We start from the raw sequence: 16,184 nt of genomic DNA on the forward strand, positions 1-16,184 counted from the left end.
AGCCTCTGATTGTCCGGTGATGCCCTGTACTCCTGTAGTGCCATGTATCTTCACTGCCTGTCAGTGTAATACTAACGGCCCCATACACATGAGATAAGTGTTGGCTGAACTGTCATTTGGCAGACAAGTTTCTCTCCCGACTCCCCATACACACAAATATTCCAGCTTTCCTGTGGTCTGTATGAGAGAGTCGCCTCCAGACTCCTCTAGCGGAAGATTATCTACCGGAAGAACAAACAGATTATCCTCTCAAACTCAGGATGCCAGATCCTTCTCTACCCTGCATCATCTGTCTCGAGACCCCCAAATACATTATATATCAATACAAAAAATGGTGGGGGGAACAAGAGGCGCAATAGTGCCCTATCACTAGTGACACTTGAAGTATGAGCGGTATAATACAGTTCCACTCACCTATTCCAGTTGTGTAACCCACAACTGGCTTGAGAGCATATCACAGAATCAGCTGCTGCAGGACCTCCACCAACCACTCGCACGTGGAAAAACCTTCAGAAAGTTGTGGGAAGCAGGGTGTGTTGCAGTCCGCGCTGCCGAGATTAACAAATCACCTGGGATGCAAGATGTTGTAGCAGTGTACTCCTTTATTTCCTCCTACGCGTTTCAGCGCCCTTCCTTTGCACCTTCCTCAGGGATATCAGGGAAGGGCGCCGAAATGCGTAGGAGGAAATAAAGGAGTACACTGCTACAACATCTTGCATCCCAGGTGATTTGTTAATCTCGGCAGCGCGGACTGCAACACACCCTGCTTCCCACAACTTTCTGAAAATACATTATATAGTCACTCAAACCCCCCAAAATCAGTGCTTTCATGTAACTTTAGTCTAATGTGTACTGGTAATCATTTCATTCATCTCCTGCACTGACGATCCATCTTGCATGAGTTCACTCTATTCTATGTCAGCAAGCATTTCATCCAACTCCTTTGCTATAATTCATCTGTTACATTGTTCTCAGTACTTAATGTTGTATATCCATGGGTGGGGGTAACTGTAGATGTTATCTTGGGAGAGGTGCTATATCATAGAGATGGAATCAGGACTAGCGTCTTTGATCATCTATTCCACACCAGGATGTGTTGAGCACCTCTTGCTAATTTATAACAAACAGCTCCCACGATCCCTCTCTCTTGTCCCTGTAATGGGGCCTACAAATTTAGAAACATTCTGTGGGGTGCACGCATTCAGCAAATCATCACTTTACCTAAGCATCAAGCAAAAGCAGTTATTCCATGGCAGTTAGCCAGGGCAGGAGTCAGTTAACCCACACTTAGAATCATAGAACCGTAGAGTTGGAAGGGACCTCCTGGGCCATCTGGTCCAACCCCCTGCTCAAAGCAGGATTTGCTAAATCACCCCAGTCAGATGTCTATCCAGCCTCTGTTTGAAGACTTCCATTGAAGGAGAACTCACCACTTCTCATGGCAGCTTGTTCCACTCATTGATCACTCTAACTGTCAAAAAGTTTTTTCTAATATCTAATCTGTCTCCTCCCATTCAGTTTCATCCCATTGCTTCTAGTTTTTCCTTGTGCAAATGAGAATAAAGTTGATCCTTCTACAATGTGACAGCCCTTTAGATATTTGTAGACAGCTATTAAGTCTCCTCTCAGTCTTCTCTTTTGCAAACTAAACAATCCCAAATCCTGCAACCTTTCCTCATAAGACAGGGTTTGCAGACCGGTCACCATTCTGGTTGCTCTTTTCTGAACTTGCTCCAGTTTGTTGATGTCTTTTTTAAAATGTGGTGCCCAAAACTGGACACAATATTCCAGATGAGGTCTGACTAAAGAGGAGTAGAGGGAAATAATGACTTCACGTGATCTAGACTGTATGCTTCTGTTAATACATCCTAGAATTGCATTTGCCTTTTTTGCTGCTGCATCACACTGTTGACTCATATTCAGTTTGTGATCTATTAGTATACCCAAGTCTTTTTCACATGTGCTGTTGCTTAGGCCTATTCCTCCCTTTCTGTATATGCTTTTTTTCATTTTTATTGCCCAGATGTAGTACTTTGCATTTTTCCCTGTTAAAAACCATTCTGTTAGTTGCTGCCCACTTCTCCAGTTTATTTATATCTTTTTGAATCCTCTCTCTCTTCTCTAGTATTAGCTATCCTTCCTAGCTTTGTGTCATCAGCAAATTTAATCAGTTTACCCTCAATTTCTTCATCTACTTCGTTGATAAAGATGTTGAACAATACAGGCCAGGGCCCAGGACAGAGCCCTGTGGTACCCCACTTGAGACATTCTTCCAACTGGATGTGCAGTCATTTACGACCACTCTCTGGGTCCGATCACTAAGCCAGTTATGAATCCACCTAACAGTTGCCTTGTCCATTCCATACTTAGTCATTTTTTCAATAAGGATTGTATGAGATACTTTGTCAAATGCTTTTCTGAAGTCAAGATATACTATATCTACAGCATTTCCTTGATCCACCCAATCAGTGATTCCGTCATAGAAGGAAATTAAGTTAGTCTGACATGACTTATTAGTTACAAACCCAAGCTGACTCTGTTTAATCACTTCATTCTTATCCAGGTACTGACAATACATGTTGTTTAATAATTTGTTCAAAGATCTTTCCTGGTATAGAAGTCAGACTCACCGGCCTATAGTTGCCTGGGTCCACCTTCTTCCCCTTTTTGAAGATAGGAACAACATTTGCTCTTCTCCAGTCTTCTGGGACTTCTGTTCTCCAAGAATTTTCAAAGATTATGGAGAGGGGTTCAAAAATTTCTTCTGCTATCTCCTTCAGTACTCTGGTGTGTAATTCATTTGGACCTGGAGACTTGAATTCATTTAGGTTAGCTAAGTGTTTCCTCACTATCTTTCTGTTTATAGATATCCTGGATTCTTCTATTCCCTTAATAGGACAGTGAAGAAGTGGCTATCCCCTTTAACCATGTGCTTTATTTCTATCCTCCTGTGTTCACTTGCCATCCACATTCACCACCCTATCCCCTCTCCATCACGACTCATACACATCAGTTCCTCTAAACTTCCCTCTCCCATGTACAGCTCCCACGCACTTCTCACCTTCCTGAAAAACCTCATAACATAGTAACATAGTAAGGCCGAAAAAAGACATTAGTCCATCGAGTTCAGCCTATAAAATTCTGTCAGAATAAATCCCCAGATCTACGTCCTTCTAAAGAACCTAACAATAACTGTAAGATACAATATTGTTACGCTCCAGGAAGACATCCAGGCCTCTCTTGAACCCTTCGACTGAGTTCGCCATCACCACCTCTTCAGGCAGGGAATTCCAGATTCTCACTGCCCTAACTGTAAAGAATCCTCTTCTATGTTGGTGGAAAAACCTTTTCTCCTCCAGACGCAAAGAATGCCCCCTTGTGACCGTCACCTTCCTTGGTATAAACAGATCCTCAGAGAGATATTTGTATTGTCCCCTTATGTACTTATACATGGTTATTAGATCGCCCCTCAGTCGTCTTTTTTCTAGACTAAATAATCCTAATTTTGCTAATCTCTCTGGGTATTGTAGTTCCCCCATCCCATTTATTAATTTTGTTGCCCTCCTTTGTACCCGCTCTAGTTCCATTTATATCCTTCCTGAGCACCGGTGCCCCAAACTGTATACAGTACTCCATGTGCGGTCTTGCCCAAACACATCATAGAAAAAAGTCTTACAATTCCAATAACTACTTGCTCTTTATCTTCCTACTCCTACTGATTTCGGGGGACATCTCCCCCAACCCTGGTCCACTATCCCCCAACCCCTACCCTACCTCATATCGAAACCATACTAATCTTATTAATATTACTTGCGCTCCCTGATGTCCTTCTTTTAATTTTGCCCTCTGGAATCCATGTTCGGTATGTAACAAGCTTCCTTTCTTGCACAATTACTTTCTGAACAACTCTTTGATTCTGTTGGCCCTGACTGAAACCTTGTTCAAAGATGCTGACACTGCCTCCCCTTCTGCCATTTCCCATGGAGGCTTACAATTCTCCCATTCCTCGAGACCCACAAACAGACTTGATGGTGGAGTCGACATACTCCTGTCCCCACAAAGCACTTTCCAGCTCATCCCCCCCAGTTCCATCACTTTTATTCACTTCTTTTGAGGTCCACACTATCAGGCTCTTCCATCCTCTCTCCCTCAGAGTAGCGGTCATATACCATCCCCCAGGCTCACTCAGCCACCTCCTTGACCATTTCTGAGCCTGGCTGCCACAATTCATGCCCTCAGAACTACCAACCCTTATCCTGGGAGACTTCAACATCCCCATTATCCGCTTCACTTCCACATCTGCATCCCAGCTTCTATCACTAACCACTTCTCTAGGCCTCTCACAGCTCTCAACCTCTTAGAAACACAATGACGGTAACACTCTTGACCTGGTCTTTGTCCGGCTCTGTTGAATCTCCTACCTAAATAACTCACCGCTTCCCCTCTCTGACCACAACATTCTCTCCTTCATGCTCACAAATCCTCACCCACCCCAGCACACTCCTATGTTGTGAATTCACTTTCTGGCCTGCCTCTGGTTACTAGTGAAGGTAGTGGAGCTGGTTGTATTGACAGAGGGGTCGCAAGTTCTCTTTCCGGGCTCCCTCTGGTGGTTACAGGAGGTAATGGAGCTGATCTAATTAACAGAGGCCTGCCACCTGATAATGAGGAGGAAGATTGGACATTTGGAGTTTCTGACTGGATTTAAGACAGCCGACTCCCTCTATCCCTGCTGGTGAATTTTTCCTGCCTCTTGGGGTCTTAGTTTCCAGCTCAGTCCCTGCATGCTCAAGCTAAGTGTACTTTTGCTATTGTTTACATTTGATTTGGTTCTGTTATTTCAGTTTTGTGTGGTCAGCCAGCCCCGGCTGGGGCTGTGCTGAATTTCCATCCTTATGTTACTGTTTTTGTCCCTTATTATATTGGTCTCTCTTTGCTCTGCTTTTAGAATATACTAGAGTGCTGATATAGTGGGCGAAGTCTACTCACTTAAGTATTTTTTCTATCAGATGTGTTGGGCAATGTTGCAGGGTTTTTTGCGTGATTGCAGACAGTGTCTTTCCTTTCCTGTCCTGTCTAGTTAGTTTGGGCCCCATCGTTTGCTCAGCCTATTTTCCTACCTGCGTTTGTGTTTTCATCTTGTCTCACCAACAATATATGATTGGGGGCTATCTATTCCTTTGGGGTCTGCTCTGGGGCAGTTTAGATTTTCCCTTTCTTGCCTTAGGCTTATTTAGTTCTCTGGCTGTGTCGAGGCATCTAGAATCATCATAGGTATGCTCCACGGCTACTGCTAGTTGTGTGGATAGGATCAGGGGTCTGCAATCCGCTTAGTTACCAACCTCTCTGGTTTTGTGTGGCTTAGCTTGGTCTTGCTTTCCTCCTCGGTGACCCAATCATAGCACTCCTACCTACCACACATTCAGAATTCTACAAGCCATTAACCCTCATACACTTTCAGACTCCCTACACTCATCACTGTCCCCAATCTCCTCTTTTTCCTGTCCTGATCTGGCTGTTCATCACTACAATGACACTCTCAGAAGCACCCTTGACCAAGTAGCGCCCCTCACCCTCAGAACCTCCAAGCACAGAGTAAAGAAGCCCTGGCTCACATCGCAAACTCGACTTCTCCAGCAATGCTCTAAGCATGCTGAACGCTTAAGGAGGAAAACCCGCACACCAGAAGACTTCATCCACTTCAAATTTATGTTAAGAGCCTATAACTCTGCCCTTCACCTTGTCAAACAGACCTGCCCTTCACCTTGCCAAACAGACCTTCTTCACCACCCTGATCTCCTCACTATCCAACAATCCCAAGAAACTTTTTGACACCTTTCACTCCCTCCTCAGGCCAAAAGCACAAGCCCCTATCACAGACATTTGTGCTAATGACCTGACCTCCCACTTTATAGAGATAATGGATAACATCTGTCAGGAAATCCACTCCCAACCACAAAGTGCTGCGACTCCTATCCCTCCCTGCATTTCCTCTGGCTCACTCTCCACATTTGATCCCATCACAGAAGAAGTTGTCTCCTGACTCCTCTCTTATTGTCATCTGACTACATGCACAACCGACCCCATTCCCACATATCTCCAGTCTCTCTCTCCAGTCGTCATAACTCGCCTAACTACAATCTTTAATCTCCCCCCTCTTCTAGGGCATTTTCCCATCCTCCTTCAAATACTCTATTGTTACTCTGATATTAAAGAAACCCGCTCTTGACCCCTACTGCACAAACTACAGACCAGCCTCCAATCTCCCCATCATCTCTAAACTCTTGGGGTGCCTAGTCTACTCCCGCCTTACCCGTTACCTCTCCACTCACTCCCTCCTAGACCCTTCAGAGTCCGGCTTCCGCCCCCTACATTCGACTGAAACTGCACTCATCAATGTTACCAATGACATTCTGACAGCAAAATGTAACTGTGACCACTATGCTCATTCTTCTCAACCTTTCTGCAGTTTTCGACACTGTTGACCACCGTCTCCTACTCTCTAGGCTCCAGTCACTAGGCTTTATGGACACTGCTCTCTCCTGGTTCTCTTCCTATCTTTCTGACCGCTTCTTCAGTGTTTTGTTCACTGGCTTCACTTCATCTCCACTTCCTCTTGCTGTCGGGGTACCTCAGGGCTCAGTCCTTGGCCCCCTTCTCTTCTCTCTCTAGACGGCCCCAATTGGACAAACCATCAGCAGATTTGGCTTTCAGTACCATCTTTATGCTGATGACACACAACTATACACGTCATCCCCAGACCTTACCCTCGCTGTCCTAAAAAGCGCAAGTGACTCTCCGTAGTCTCCAACATCATGTCTGCTCTCTATCTGAAACTCAACCTCTCAAAAACTGAGCTTCTTCTGCTCCTGCTGTCTACTAACCTCCCTAAATCTGACATTTCTCTCTCCGCTGGTGGCATCAAAATAACACCCCGGCAGTACGCGCGCTGTCTGGGTATCATGTTTGACACCAATCTCTCCTTCACATCCCATATACAATCTCTTGCCTGCTCTTGCTGCTTACACCTAAAGAACATCTCTAGAATCTGCCCTTTTCTCACTATGGAAACAACAAAAACCCTCACTATCGCCTTGATCCACTCCCGCATGGACTACTGCAACGCTCTATTAATTGGCCTCCGCATTACTCGACTTTCCCCTCTCCAGTCCATATCTAATGGAGCAGCCAAGATCATCCACCTGGCTAATCGGTGCTTGGACACTTTTCGCCAATCGTTACATTGGCTACCCATTCATTATAAGATCCAATTCAAAGTACTTGTTCTCACCCTCAAAGCTCTCCACAGTGTGGCACCCCCTTCATCTCCTCCCTCATTTCTGTCTATCGGCCTAACCAACCGCTGCGCTCTGCAAGCGACTTTCGACTAACCTCTGCACTAATCCGTACCTCCCACTCCCGTCTCCAAGAATTCTCCCGCGTTGCGCCAATTCTCTTGAATGCTCTACCCCAAGAAATTAGGACTATTTGCATAGTTTTAGATGCTCCCTCAAAACGCATTTGTTCAGAGTGGCCTGTCACGTTCACTAATCAAAGTCATTTTATGTGAAAGTGTGCATGTGCAGCCCATTCACTATCTCCATCTATCTATGTATCCTTTATGCATTACAGGCCCAGACACCATTATTAGGCATGTAAGAATCATAGTAACTAGGCTGCCTCATACTATCTTATACTTGGGGGAGGAGGGCATTCAGCCAGACTCTGTCACACCTTCTTAGATGCCATGTTTGTTTTTGACAGCAGCAAGTGGTGAAACTGCCAGGGTTTTTGTTGCAGCCACTCCTGTGCCGTCCCTGCAGTGTATATCTATGTTCTGGGGCCCAAAAGAGTTAATTTGTAAAAAAAAAAAATGATTCACTTGTTAAAAAATAATAAAATGTGTCTTCTGCTTTTTTTGTTTTTTTATTTTTGCAATAATTGTTGGTGCCAATTTTAATTTGAAACATTTTAATATCTGGGTTTTTTCTGGTGTTTTCCTGTAATATAGGAAAGCCTAAGGCCAGAAATAATCCCCATAAATCACTGTACATGGAGACTTTGGGATGAGATCATTTCTGTCCACATTGTTTGTGCAAACAAAAAAAAGCTTTTATAAAAGCCTCAAACTTCTGTGCGTGAATCAGACATGAGATCTAACATGAAAAACACAAAAATTGAGCTTAGTTAAAGTTGGTATATGTGCAGCATGTTCACTTTGGCCATAAAATATTGAAAAAACCTACAAGAAACTAAATAAACAAAAACCCTGCTATAACTAAATAAGTAAAATCAAAAAGTGTGTTTAAATAACACAGGGTTCTTAGTAATATGTTTTTTTACCAAAAATCGCATGAAAGCCATCTCACCGTTGCCAAGATGCCCCTGATCGAGACGGTTCTACACTGTCTAATATTAAAACCTTACCATGTGTCAAAGTCGACCTCAGTGTGTGAATAAGGGTAGACAAAAGAACCAGGTCCCCACCTATGGGCACCAGCCTGGGAGGCTTTTATATGTGATTTACAGCTCAAGAGGGTGAGGCCACATCCAGACATGCACAGAATGCAAAAATCCAAAGAAAAAAACACATAAAAATTGAGCTGAGTGTGGGGAAGACGGGAAACCTTCATATAGACGGTCTGTGGTGATGGAGTCATTGACGGACACCGGCCAAATATGTTTCTAGAGCCGTAGTAGAAGATGAAGATGTCGTCCTCATCATGAAGTAGTTATTTCTCCTGTCCCGTGGAATGAATATCTCCTGCAGTATTGCTAATGCCGATTCCAGTGTCGGTAATGAGACGAGAATTAGCGTTATGGAAGATGAGTCTATGAGGAACGTATTCAGCTGCCGACTCCGAGGAAGAAACTGCTTGTTGTCTGTGGCCTAAATATATAGGTTTTATTAGTAGATGTCAGGGAAGAAAAATAAATACTGTAAAATAATAAATCTCCTCATATGTTTCTCTTATTATCTCCAGTAATTGTATTATTACACAGGATTTTTATGATGTTACATCGGCTTATCTTCTCATTCAGGTCTCTACAATATCGGATCCTCCCAGTGAAGATCGTCTACAACAGAGAATTTTCCTGATTTACCCATCAAGGATGGGTATGGACAGAGACAAGATGGCGGAGAGGATATTACACCTCACCCTAGAGATCCTCTTCCGGCTTACTGGAGAGGTGAGAGATTCTGATGACGTCACATTACATCATTCTTATCTATGGGAATAACAGATGGACAGAACTGGAGAGGTGAGGACTTTGGAAATGTCTGTAGTATTTATTAATGTGTTTCTCCATAACCAGGATTACACAGTAGTGAAGAAGACCTCTAGTGAGCGCTGTCACGACCCTGTGTCTGAGGGATGGGGAAGACCCCTGAGCCCAATCACGGGGCCTCCACCTCACCCCCTGTTACATGAGGACATCAATGACCAGAAGATCCTAGAACTCACCTACCAGATGATTGAGCTGCTGACTAGAGAGGTGACACTGCTGGGAATGATGGGACATTATACAGTAACGCTATGAAGGGATCGGGGGATGACGGTATTGTATGTGTCAGGTTCCTATAAGGTGTCAGGATGTCGCTGTCTATTTCTCCATGGAGGAGTGGGAGTATTTAGAAGGACACAAAGATCTCTACAAGGATGTCATGATGGAGGATCCCCAGCCCCTCACATCACCAGGTAATAGAAAGGACTAAATACTCACGGCCTATAATTATCTGTATGTAAAGAATGAATTCAGTCCCTGTATGTGTTTCCTCCAGTTCTATCCAGTAAGAGGACAACACCAGAGAGATGTCCACATCCTCTTCTTCTACAGGACTGTAAACAAGAAGATCCCAATGTTCCTCAGGATCATCAGGTAGATGGAGAGAAGGTGTCATGAGATCTCACCGATGATTTGTAGATGGCTGTGAAGGTCTTGTGCTCAGTCTTGTTTTATCCACCAGTATTATATGTTTTATACTTGTGTAATGAGAACGGTGGAGATGGCAGGATTAGAGCTGATCATAGATGTGACTTCTCCATCTGTCTGTGACTTTTACAATATTTGTTTCAGGGTGAAGATCTGACCCATATTAATACTACAGAGACGTATGTGAGAGGTGATGAGTGGTGTAAAGAGGAGATTCCTACATATGACTACCCAGGTGAGTAGTAACCACTAAATACAGAGAAGTCACAGATTGTTCTCAGTCACCGGCTGTGGCTGCTTTATCGGCGGTGTAGTCCGGCCGTATCACAATCGTGTCATCACCATTTTGCCTCCTGACCACAACATTCTCCTTCACCCAAAACTGTTCAAATGACTTTGGGAATTGAAAGCCCTTTTCTATAGAACTTACAACCTGGAGGATCCACCTTCCCCTGGGATTAGAAGATGCTGACCCTTACCCACACAGATCTGTAAACTACAAAGCCAAATGAAAACTTACGTAGAATATACTGATAACGTAGAAAATCACGTGAAGAAAAGTATTATGATGGGTCTGTAAGAGAAAGCGGAGGGTAATGATGCTGTTGGCTTCCTAGATCCCTGATATCTCATTGGATAAATCTACCTTCTCTCCCTTCTGTGCTGCTGAATGTCTCATATGATCCCTACAAGACCAGGTCCAGTCTTTCTGGCCAAACTTTGCTTTTATGATCACTAACACTAAAAGTGCAGTGAGGCCAAGTGTGAATTTCTGTACAATAACAACAGTGTTTCCCTTTATCCTGACTTTTCAATTTGTATTAAAACTAATTTCAAGGAGGATTGTGATAAACTACAGGAAAACCATTACACCTGAGCCATGATATATCTCTAAGCTGTGCGTGGCTGATGGCTGTAATATACATTTATTGACACCTGCAGGAGATGTGTTGGCATGGCTCGAGCCCTGGTTTCATGGATTCACTCCACATCATAAATTCCATTATGTTTTCGATCCTAACAAATTCAGATTACTGCACAATCTCTCCTGAAATGGGGGCAATACTTTCTCTACACATCTGGTCAGGACTCATAGTAGCTCCAATGGTCCACCACAAATGAGTGCAAGTCTGTTAAGTGTTGTAGTTCTTCCCTCAAACATACGCTGTTGTTGGGGATGTAATATATTTTTTTATTCTATGTCTTTTTTTACCTGTTCATTCTGTATGATAATTTGATTGTGGTGGGATCGGCCTCACTTATGTGAGTCTGTAACTCCCTGATAGTCTTAAAAAAAGCTCTCCATCGCCTCTTCCAAATGCCTAAGATCTAATTTTAAAGTGAACCTGTCAGCAGGATTGTGCACAGCAACCTACAGACACTGTCAGGTCAGCGCCGTTATACTGATTACAATGGTTGATGAAATCCGTCTTGTGGTTGTTGTTTAATCTTTATTTGTAGTTTTCAGTTAATGAGATTCTCGTGCTCTGGGGCGGGGCTGTGGGCGGGGCTTTATGTGGTGCTCTGATTACTTATGCATCTCTATTGGCTTATGGTAGGTCACTGATCCCTCAGTGACCTGCCCCCCATTTTTACATAATGCATATAATAGTATTGATATTATTGTTGATAATGCCTATAATATTGTGGCTATTGTAAGACTTAGAAAGGCAAAATGACATCCAGCAAAATGACACCGTGACGTCATTTTGCTATCAGTGTGTCAAGAATGGGAGAAGACGGTTGCATTGACAATCCAACACAATGGGCAGCCCTTTGAACACATTTTATAAGTGGTCATAAACTTGCAAATATCTCATGAAAGAATAATGTTACGTTAAAATCAAGCACACCATTGTTTTTCTTGTGAAATTCTCAATAAGTTTGATGTCACATGACCCTCTTCCCATTGAAAAAAATAAAGTTGGATCCAAAATGGCCGACTTCAAAATGGCCGCATGGTCACCACCCATCTTGGAAAATTTTCCCCCTGCCATATACTAATGTGCCACAAACAGGACGTTGATATCACCAACCATTCCCATTTTATTTAGTGTATCCATATAAATGGCCCACCCTGTATATATACAGACCACTGGTGCTTGACACACTCCGAAGCTTCTGGCTGCTAAGGTTGGGTGACAGTAACCACCTCTTCTCAAATAATGTTGAAAAAGGACAAGTGTATATTCCAAACAGCGCTCAGAAATAGGAGGGAAGATGTCCTCCTGCAGGATTTTTTGGTAAGTATACAACAATACTAACGCTAGAAGTAAAACCCCACTGCAAGAGGGTGTCCTTACTTTCACAAAAGTAGCAGTTTACTTGTGAAATAAATGTCAAAATAAAACCACACATATAGTATAAAGAAGTTAATGTGTATGCGTGTAGTTATACACAGAAGCTACAACTACTACATTAGGTATAGGTTACTAGAAAAGCTAGGTGCACTGATCCTGCTAACGTCAGGAAAGCTGGGTGCACTGAGTCCAGAGCCGCGGTGTACTTATACAATACATGTACCAGACTGCCACCACATGTGTATTAAGGCTAGTGCATATACTTAAACATAGAGGCTCAAACTATTACCTTGGGTTTTGGTTGCGGGTAGCTAGAAGAGCTGGGTGCACTAATCTTGCTGTCGTTAGGAAAGCTGGGTGCACTATGTCCGGCCTGTGCCATGGAAGGGTGGTGCTATTTGTCTGTAGTGGGGACGGAGGTGTCCGTCCATGTCAGCGTTGAGACACACGCTGCGCCGGTGGGAGGAGTCCGATGTGTCGGCACGTGGCAACCGCCGCCAGAGACATGCGGCGATGCTGTAGAACCCTTGCGGCCTGAAGGGAGTGGATGGAGTTTGTTTATAATGTATCAGGAAGCTGATATAAAGTTACTAGGTTCTGTGAGCTCCTAGCGCTGACCTCCATAAGTCCCTCTGTAGCAGCACATAACCGTGGATCTAAGGATTCCAGAGACTTCATGGGGATAAGTATGGGCAGTAATAGTGTACACCAGGTGCTGCCCCGGCCAGTGGCAGGTCTATGGACTATTATTGCCAAGTGACCCAAGCGGTGTGACCGTGTATAATGGGGTTAGTGACGCCACACCCCTACCTGTAAACAGGTGTATAGGAATATAGATTGGGTCCTAATCCTACGTGTTTCGGGAGCTTGCGGTTTCCTGTTTACAACTACACGCATACACATTAACATCTTTATATGTGTGGTGGTATTTTGACATATTTATTTCACAAGTACACTGCTACTTTTGAGAAATTAAGGACACCCTCTCGCAGTGGGGATTTACTTCCAGCGTTAGAATTGTATTCTTACCACAGAATCCTGCAGGAGGACACCTTTTCTCCTATTTCTGAGCGCTGTTTGGAATATACACTTGCCTTTATTTATTATTACTTTCGTCAGTCAAGTTATTTCTGTGACCATTGTGGGATTTTCTTTCATTAAACGATGAGTACCAACAATTTTGACCATGTGTGTAACAGAAGTGAATATTTTGACTCCACAGCCACTTTCCGGAAATTAACACTCAGTGGATGCTGGAGAGTGAAAATTACACATTTGCCATTTTATTACCCAACACATAGTGCTCAGATTGTGCTCTAGGAGACACACACCACAAATTAGTGGATTCTTCTCACTGTAATATTGCTAAATACAGGGATCCTTATTGTTGTTTGAGCACTGCAAGACTCAGAAGTGAGAACGGATGTTGCTGGATTGGTTTATAGAAACCTTGTTGCTTTTCAACAGCCTTTGAGCCACTAATAGTGTAGGAACCTCTATTTTTCCACTGAAAGATGATGGACCTAAGTGGTGACTTGTTTTTTGTGAGATGAGAATTGGTATTATTTTCCCCTACATAACATTGATTGGTTTCTTTTTATTCGATATTTGGGAGGCAGAATGAACAAACAGATGCACACCACACACTACTCGTTCATCCAACAAGGTTTTCTATGAGGCTAAGTGCACACGTACCGGAACTCTCGCGGAAATTACCGCGAGAATTCTGGAATTCCATTCCGCGGGAAAATCGCATTTTAAATTCCCGCGATTTTCCCCCAGAAAAACTAGCATTTTGCAAGTGTATTTAGCTTGCAAAATGCTAGCGTTTTCCAAGCGATCTGTATCATCGCTTGGAGAACTGATTGACAGGTTGGTCACACTCATCAAACATAGTGTTTGACGAGTGTGACCAACTTTTTACTACTGACGCTGCCTATGCGGCATCAGTAGTAAAAGATAGAATGTAAAAAAATATAAAAAATAGTGTTATTCTCACCTTCCGGCGTCCCACGCATCCGTTCCCAGTAATCCTTTGCGAAAATGCCCGCGATGGCGTCCGTTCACGCGGGATCGCGATGTCTCGCGGTCATTCGCGATGACGTCGCGCGAATGACCGCGAGACTTCGCGATCCCGCGAGACTTCGCGATCCCGCGAGAACGGACGCCATCGCGGGCATTTTCGCAAAGGCTTACTGGGACCGGGAGCGTGGAGAGAGGTGGGAATGCTGCGTGGGACGCCAGAAGGTAAGAATAACAATATTTTTTATTTTAAATTCTATTTTTAACAGGGATATGGTACCCAAAGCCCGGAGGACAGTCTCCTCTCCTCCGGGCCGTGGGTACCATCCGCAATTGTTCTGCTTACTTTCCGCATGGTGTGCACAGCCACATGCGGGAAGTAAGCGGAACAATGCATTCCTATGGGTGCGTGATGGCCGCGATTCCGCAAATTAATAAGCATGCTGCGTTTTTTACCGTGAAGCGATTCCGCCGCGGTAAAAACCGCAGCATTAGCACAGCATTGCGGAATCCCATAGGAATGCATGGGATGCTTATTTTTTGCGTTTTCGCGGCAAAATCGCGCGGTTAAAACCGCCGCAGAAACGCGAAAAAAACGCCACGTGTGAACTCAGCCTGAGACTGTGAACTGTCATTGTCTGCGTAAATAACAAAAGTTTTTTTACATAGCTTGCCATTATTATGGACAGTTTAAGTGGAAATATTCAAAAATATAAAACTCAAGGATATTTTATTAAAAATAATTGTTTTTTTATCTCAGCAGATGACTGTACCAGTAGATCAGAGGGACAGCTGACACCTTCAATTTTTAAATCAGATGATCTTGAGATCCTACAAGATACAACTGAAGTGTTTGCTGTTACACCAGATATACCATCATCCATTCACAGCAAAGATCTGTCATCTGATCCTATGAAACAGATCCCATCTTCTGACTCATTACCGACTACTAAGGAAAATCAAAATCAAAAAACAGGCATTAAAAAACAAACTGCTCCTAAAAGAAAGAAGTCATTTTCATGTTCAGAATGTGGAAAATCTTTTAACTGGAAAGGGAATCTTGTTGCACACCAAAGAACTCATACAGGAGAGAAGCCTTTTTCCTGTTCAGAATGTGGGAAATGTTTTACCAATAAATCAGATTGTGTTAAGCACCAGATAATCCACACAGGGGAGAAGCCTTTTTCCTGTTCAGAATGTGGGAAATATTTTAACCAGAAATCGGCTCTTGTTAGACATCAGAGCAGTCACACAGGGGAGAAACCTTTTTCCTGTTCAGAATGTGGGAAATGTTTTAACCAGAAATCACATCTTGTTAGTCACCAAAAAACTCACACAGGGGAGAAGCCTTTTTTCTGTTCAGAATGTGGGAAATATTTTAACCGGAAATCGGTTCTTGTTAGTCATCAGAGCAGTCACACGAAGGAGAAGCGTTTTTCCTGTTCTGAATGTGGGAAATATTTTGCACAGAAAACACACTTTGTTACACACCAAAGAACTCACACAGGGGAGAAGCCTTTTTCCTGTTCAGAATGTGGGAAATGTTTTCACAAGAAAGGGAATCTTGTTACACACCAAATAACTCACACAGGAGAGAAGCCTTTTTCCTGTTCAGAATGTGGGAAAAGCTTTACCAGTAAATCAGTTTGTGTTAAGCACCAGATAATCCACACAGGTGAGAAACCTTTTTACTGTTCAGAATGTGGGAAATATTTTAACCAGAAATCGGCTCTTGTTAGACATCAGAGCAGTCACGCAGGGGAGAAGCCTTTTTCCTGTTCAGAATGTGGGAAATGTTTTAACCAGAAATATCATCTTGTTAGTCACCAAAAAACTCACACAGGGGAGAAGCCTTTTTCCTGTTCAGAATGTGGGAAATGTTTCAACCGGAAATCCGTTCTTGTTAGTCATCAGAGCAGTCACACA

The 16,184-nt window shown here is 43.4% G+C and overlaps 2 protein-coding genes across 2 annotated transcripts in view; one reads left to right on the forward strand and one right to left on the reverse strand.

The window, feature by feature from the left end:
- LOC141047277 (uncharacterized) overlaps positions 1 to 16,184 on the reverse strand; it is a 1,035,999-nt gene that overhangs the window by 435,425 nt on the left and 584,390 nt on the right. The window lies entirely within an intron of this gene.
- LOC141047340 (uncharacterized) overlaps positions 9,047 to 16,184 on the forward strand; it is a 220,077-nt gene continuing 212,939 nt past the window's right edge. The window contains exons 1-6 of the mRNA XM_073542401.1: positions 9,047 to 9,192; positions 9,319 to 9,498; positions 9,578 to 9,701; positions 9,785 to 9,882; positions 10,081 to 10,171; positions 15,022 to 15,180. Of these exons, the coding sequence (XP_073398502.1) occupies positions 9,115 to 9,192; positions 9,319 to 9,498; positions 9,578 to 9,701; positions 9,785 to 9,882; positions 10,081 to 10,171; positions 15,022 to 15,180 (730 nt within the window). The 5' untranslated portion in view covers positions 9,047 to 9,114. The remainder of the gene's footprint in view (positions 9,193 to 9,318; positions 9,499 to 9,577; positions 9,702 to 9,784; positions 9,883 to 10,080; positions 10,172 to 15,021; positions 15,181 to 16,184) is intronic.

The sequence above is a fragment of the Dendrobates tinctorius genome, unplaced genomic scaffold, assembly GCF_039654945.1.
Source record: "Dendrobates tinctorius isolate UK_male_01 unplaced genomic scaffold, ASM3965494v1 ptg000126l, whole genome shotgun sequence".
In the NCBI taxonomy this organism is placed as follows: domain Eukaryota; kingdom Metazoa; phylum Chordata; class Amphibia; order Anura; family Dendrobatidae; genus Dendrobates; species Dendrobates tinctorius.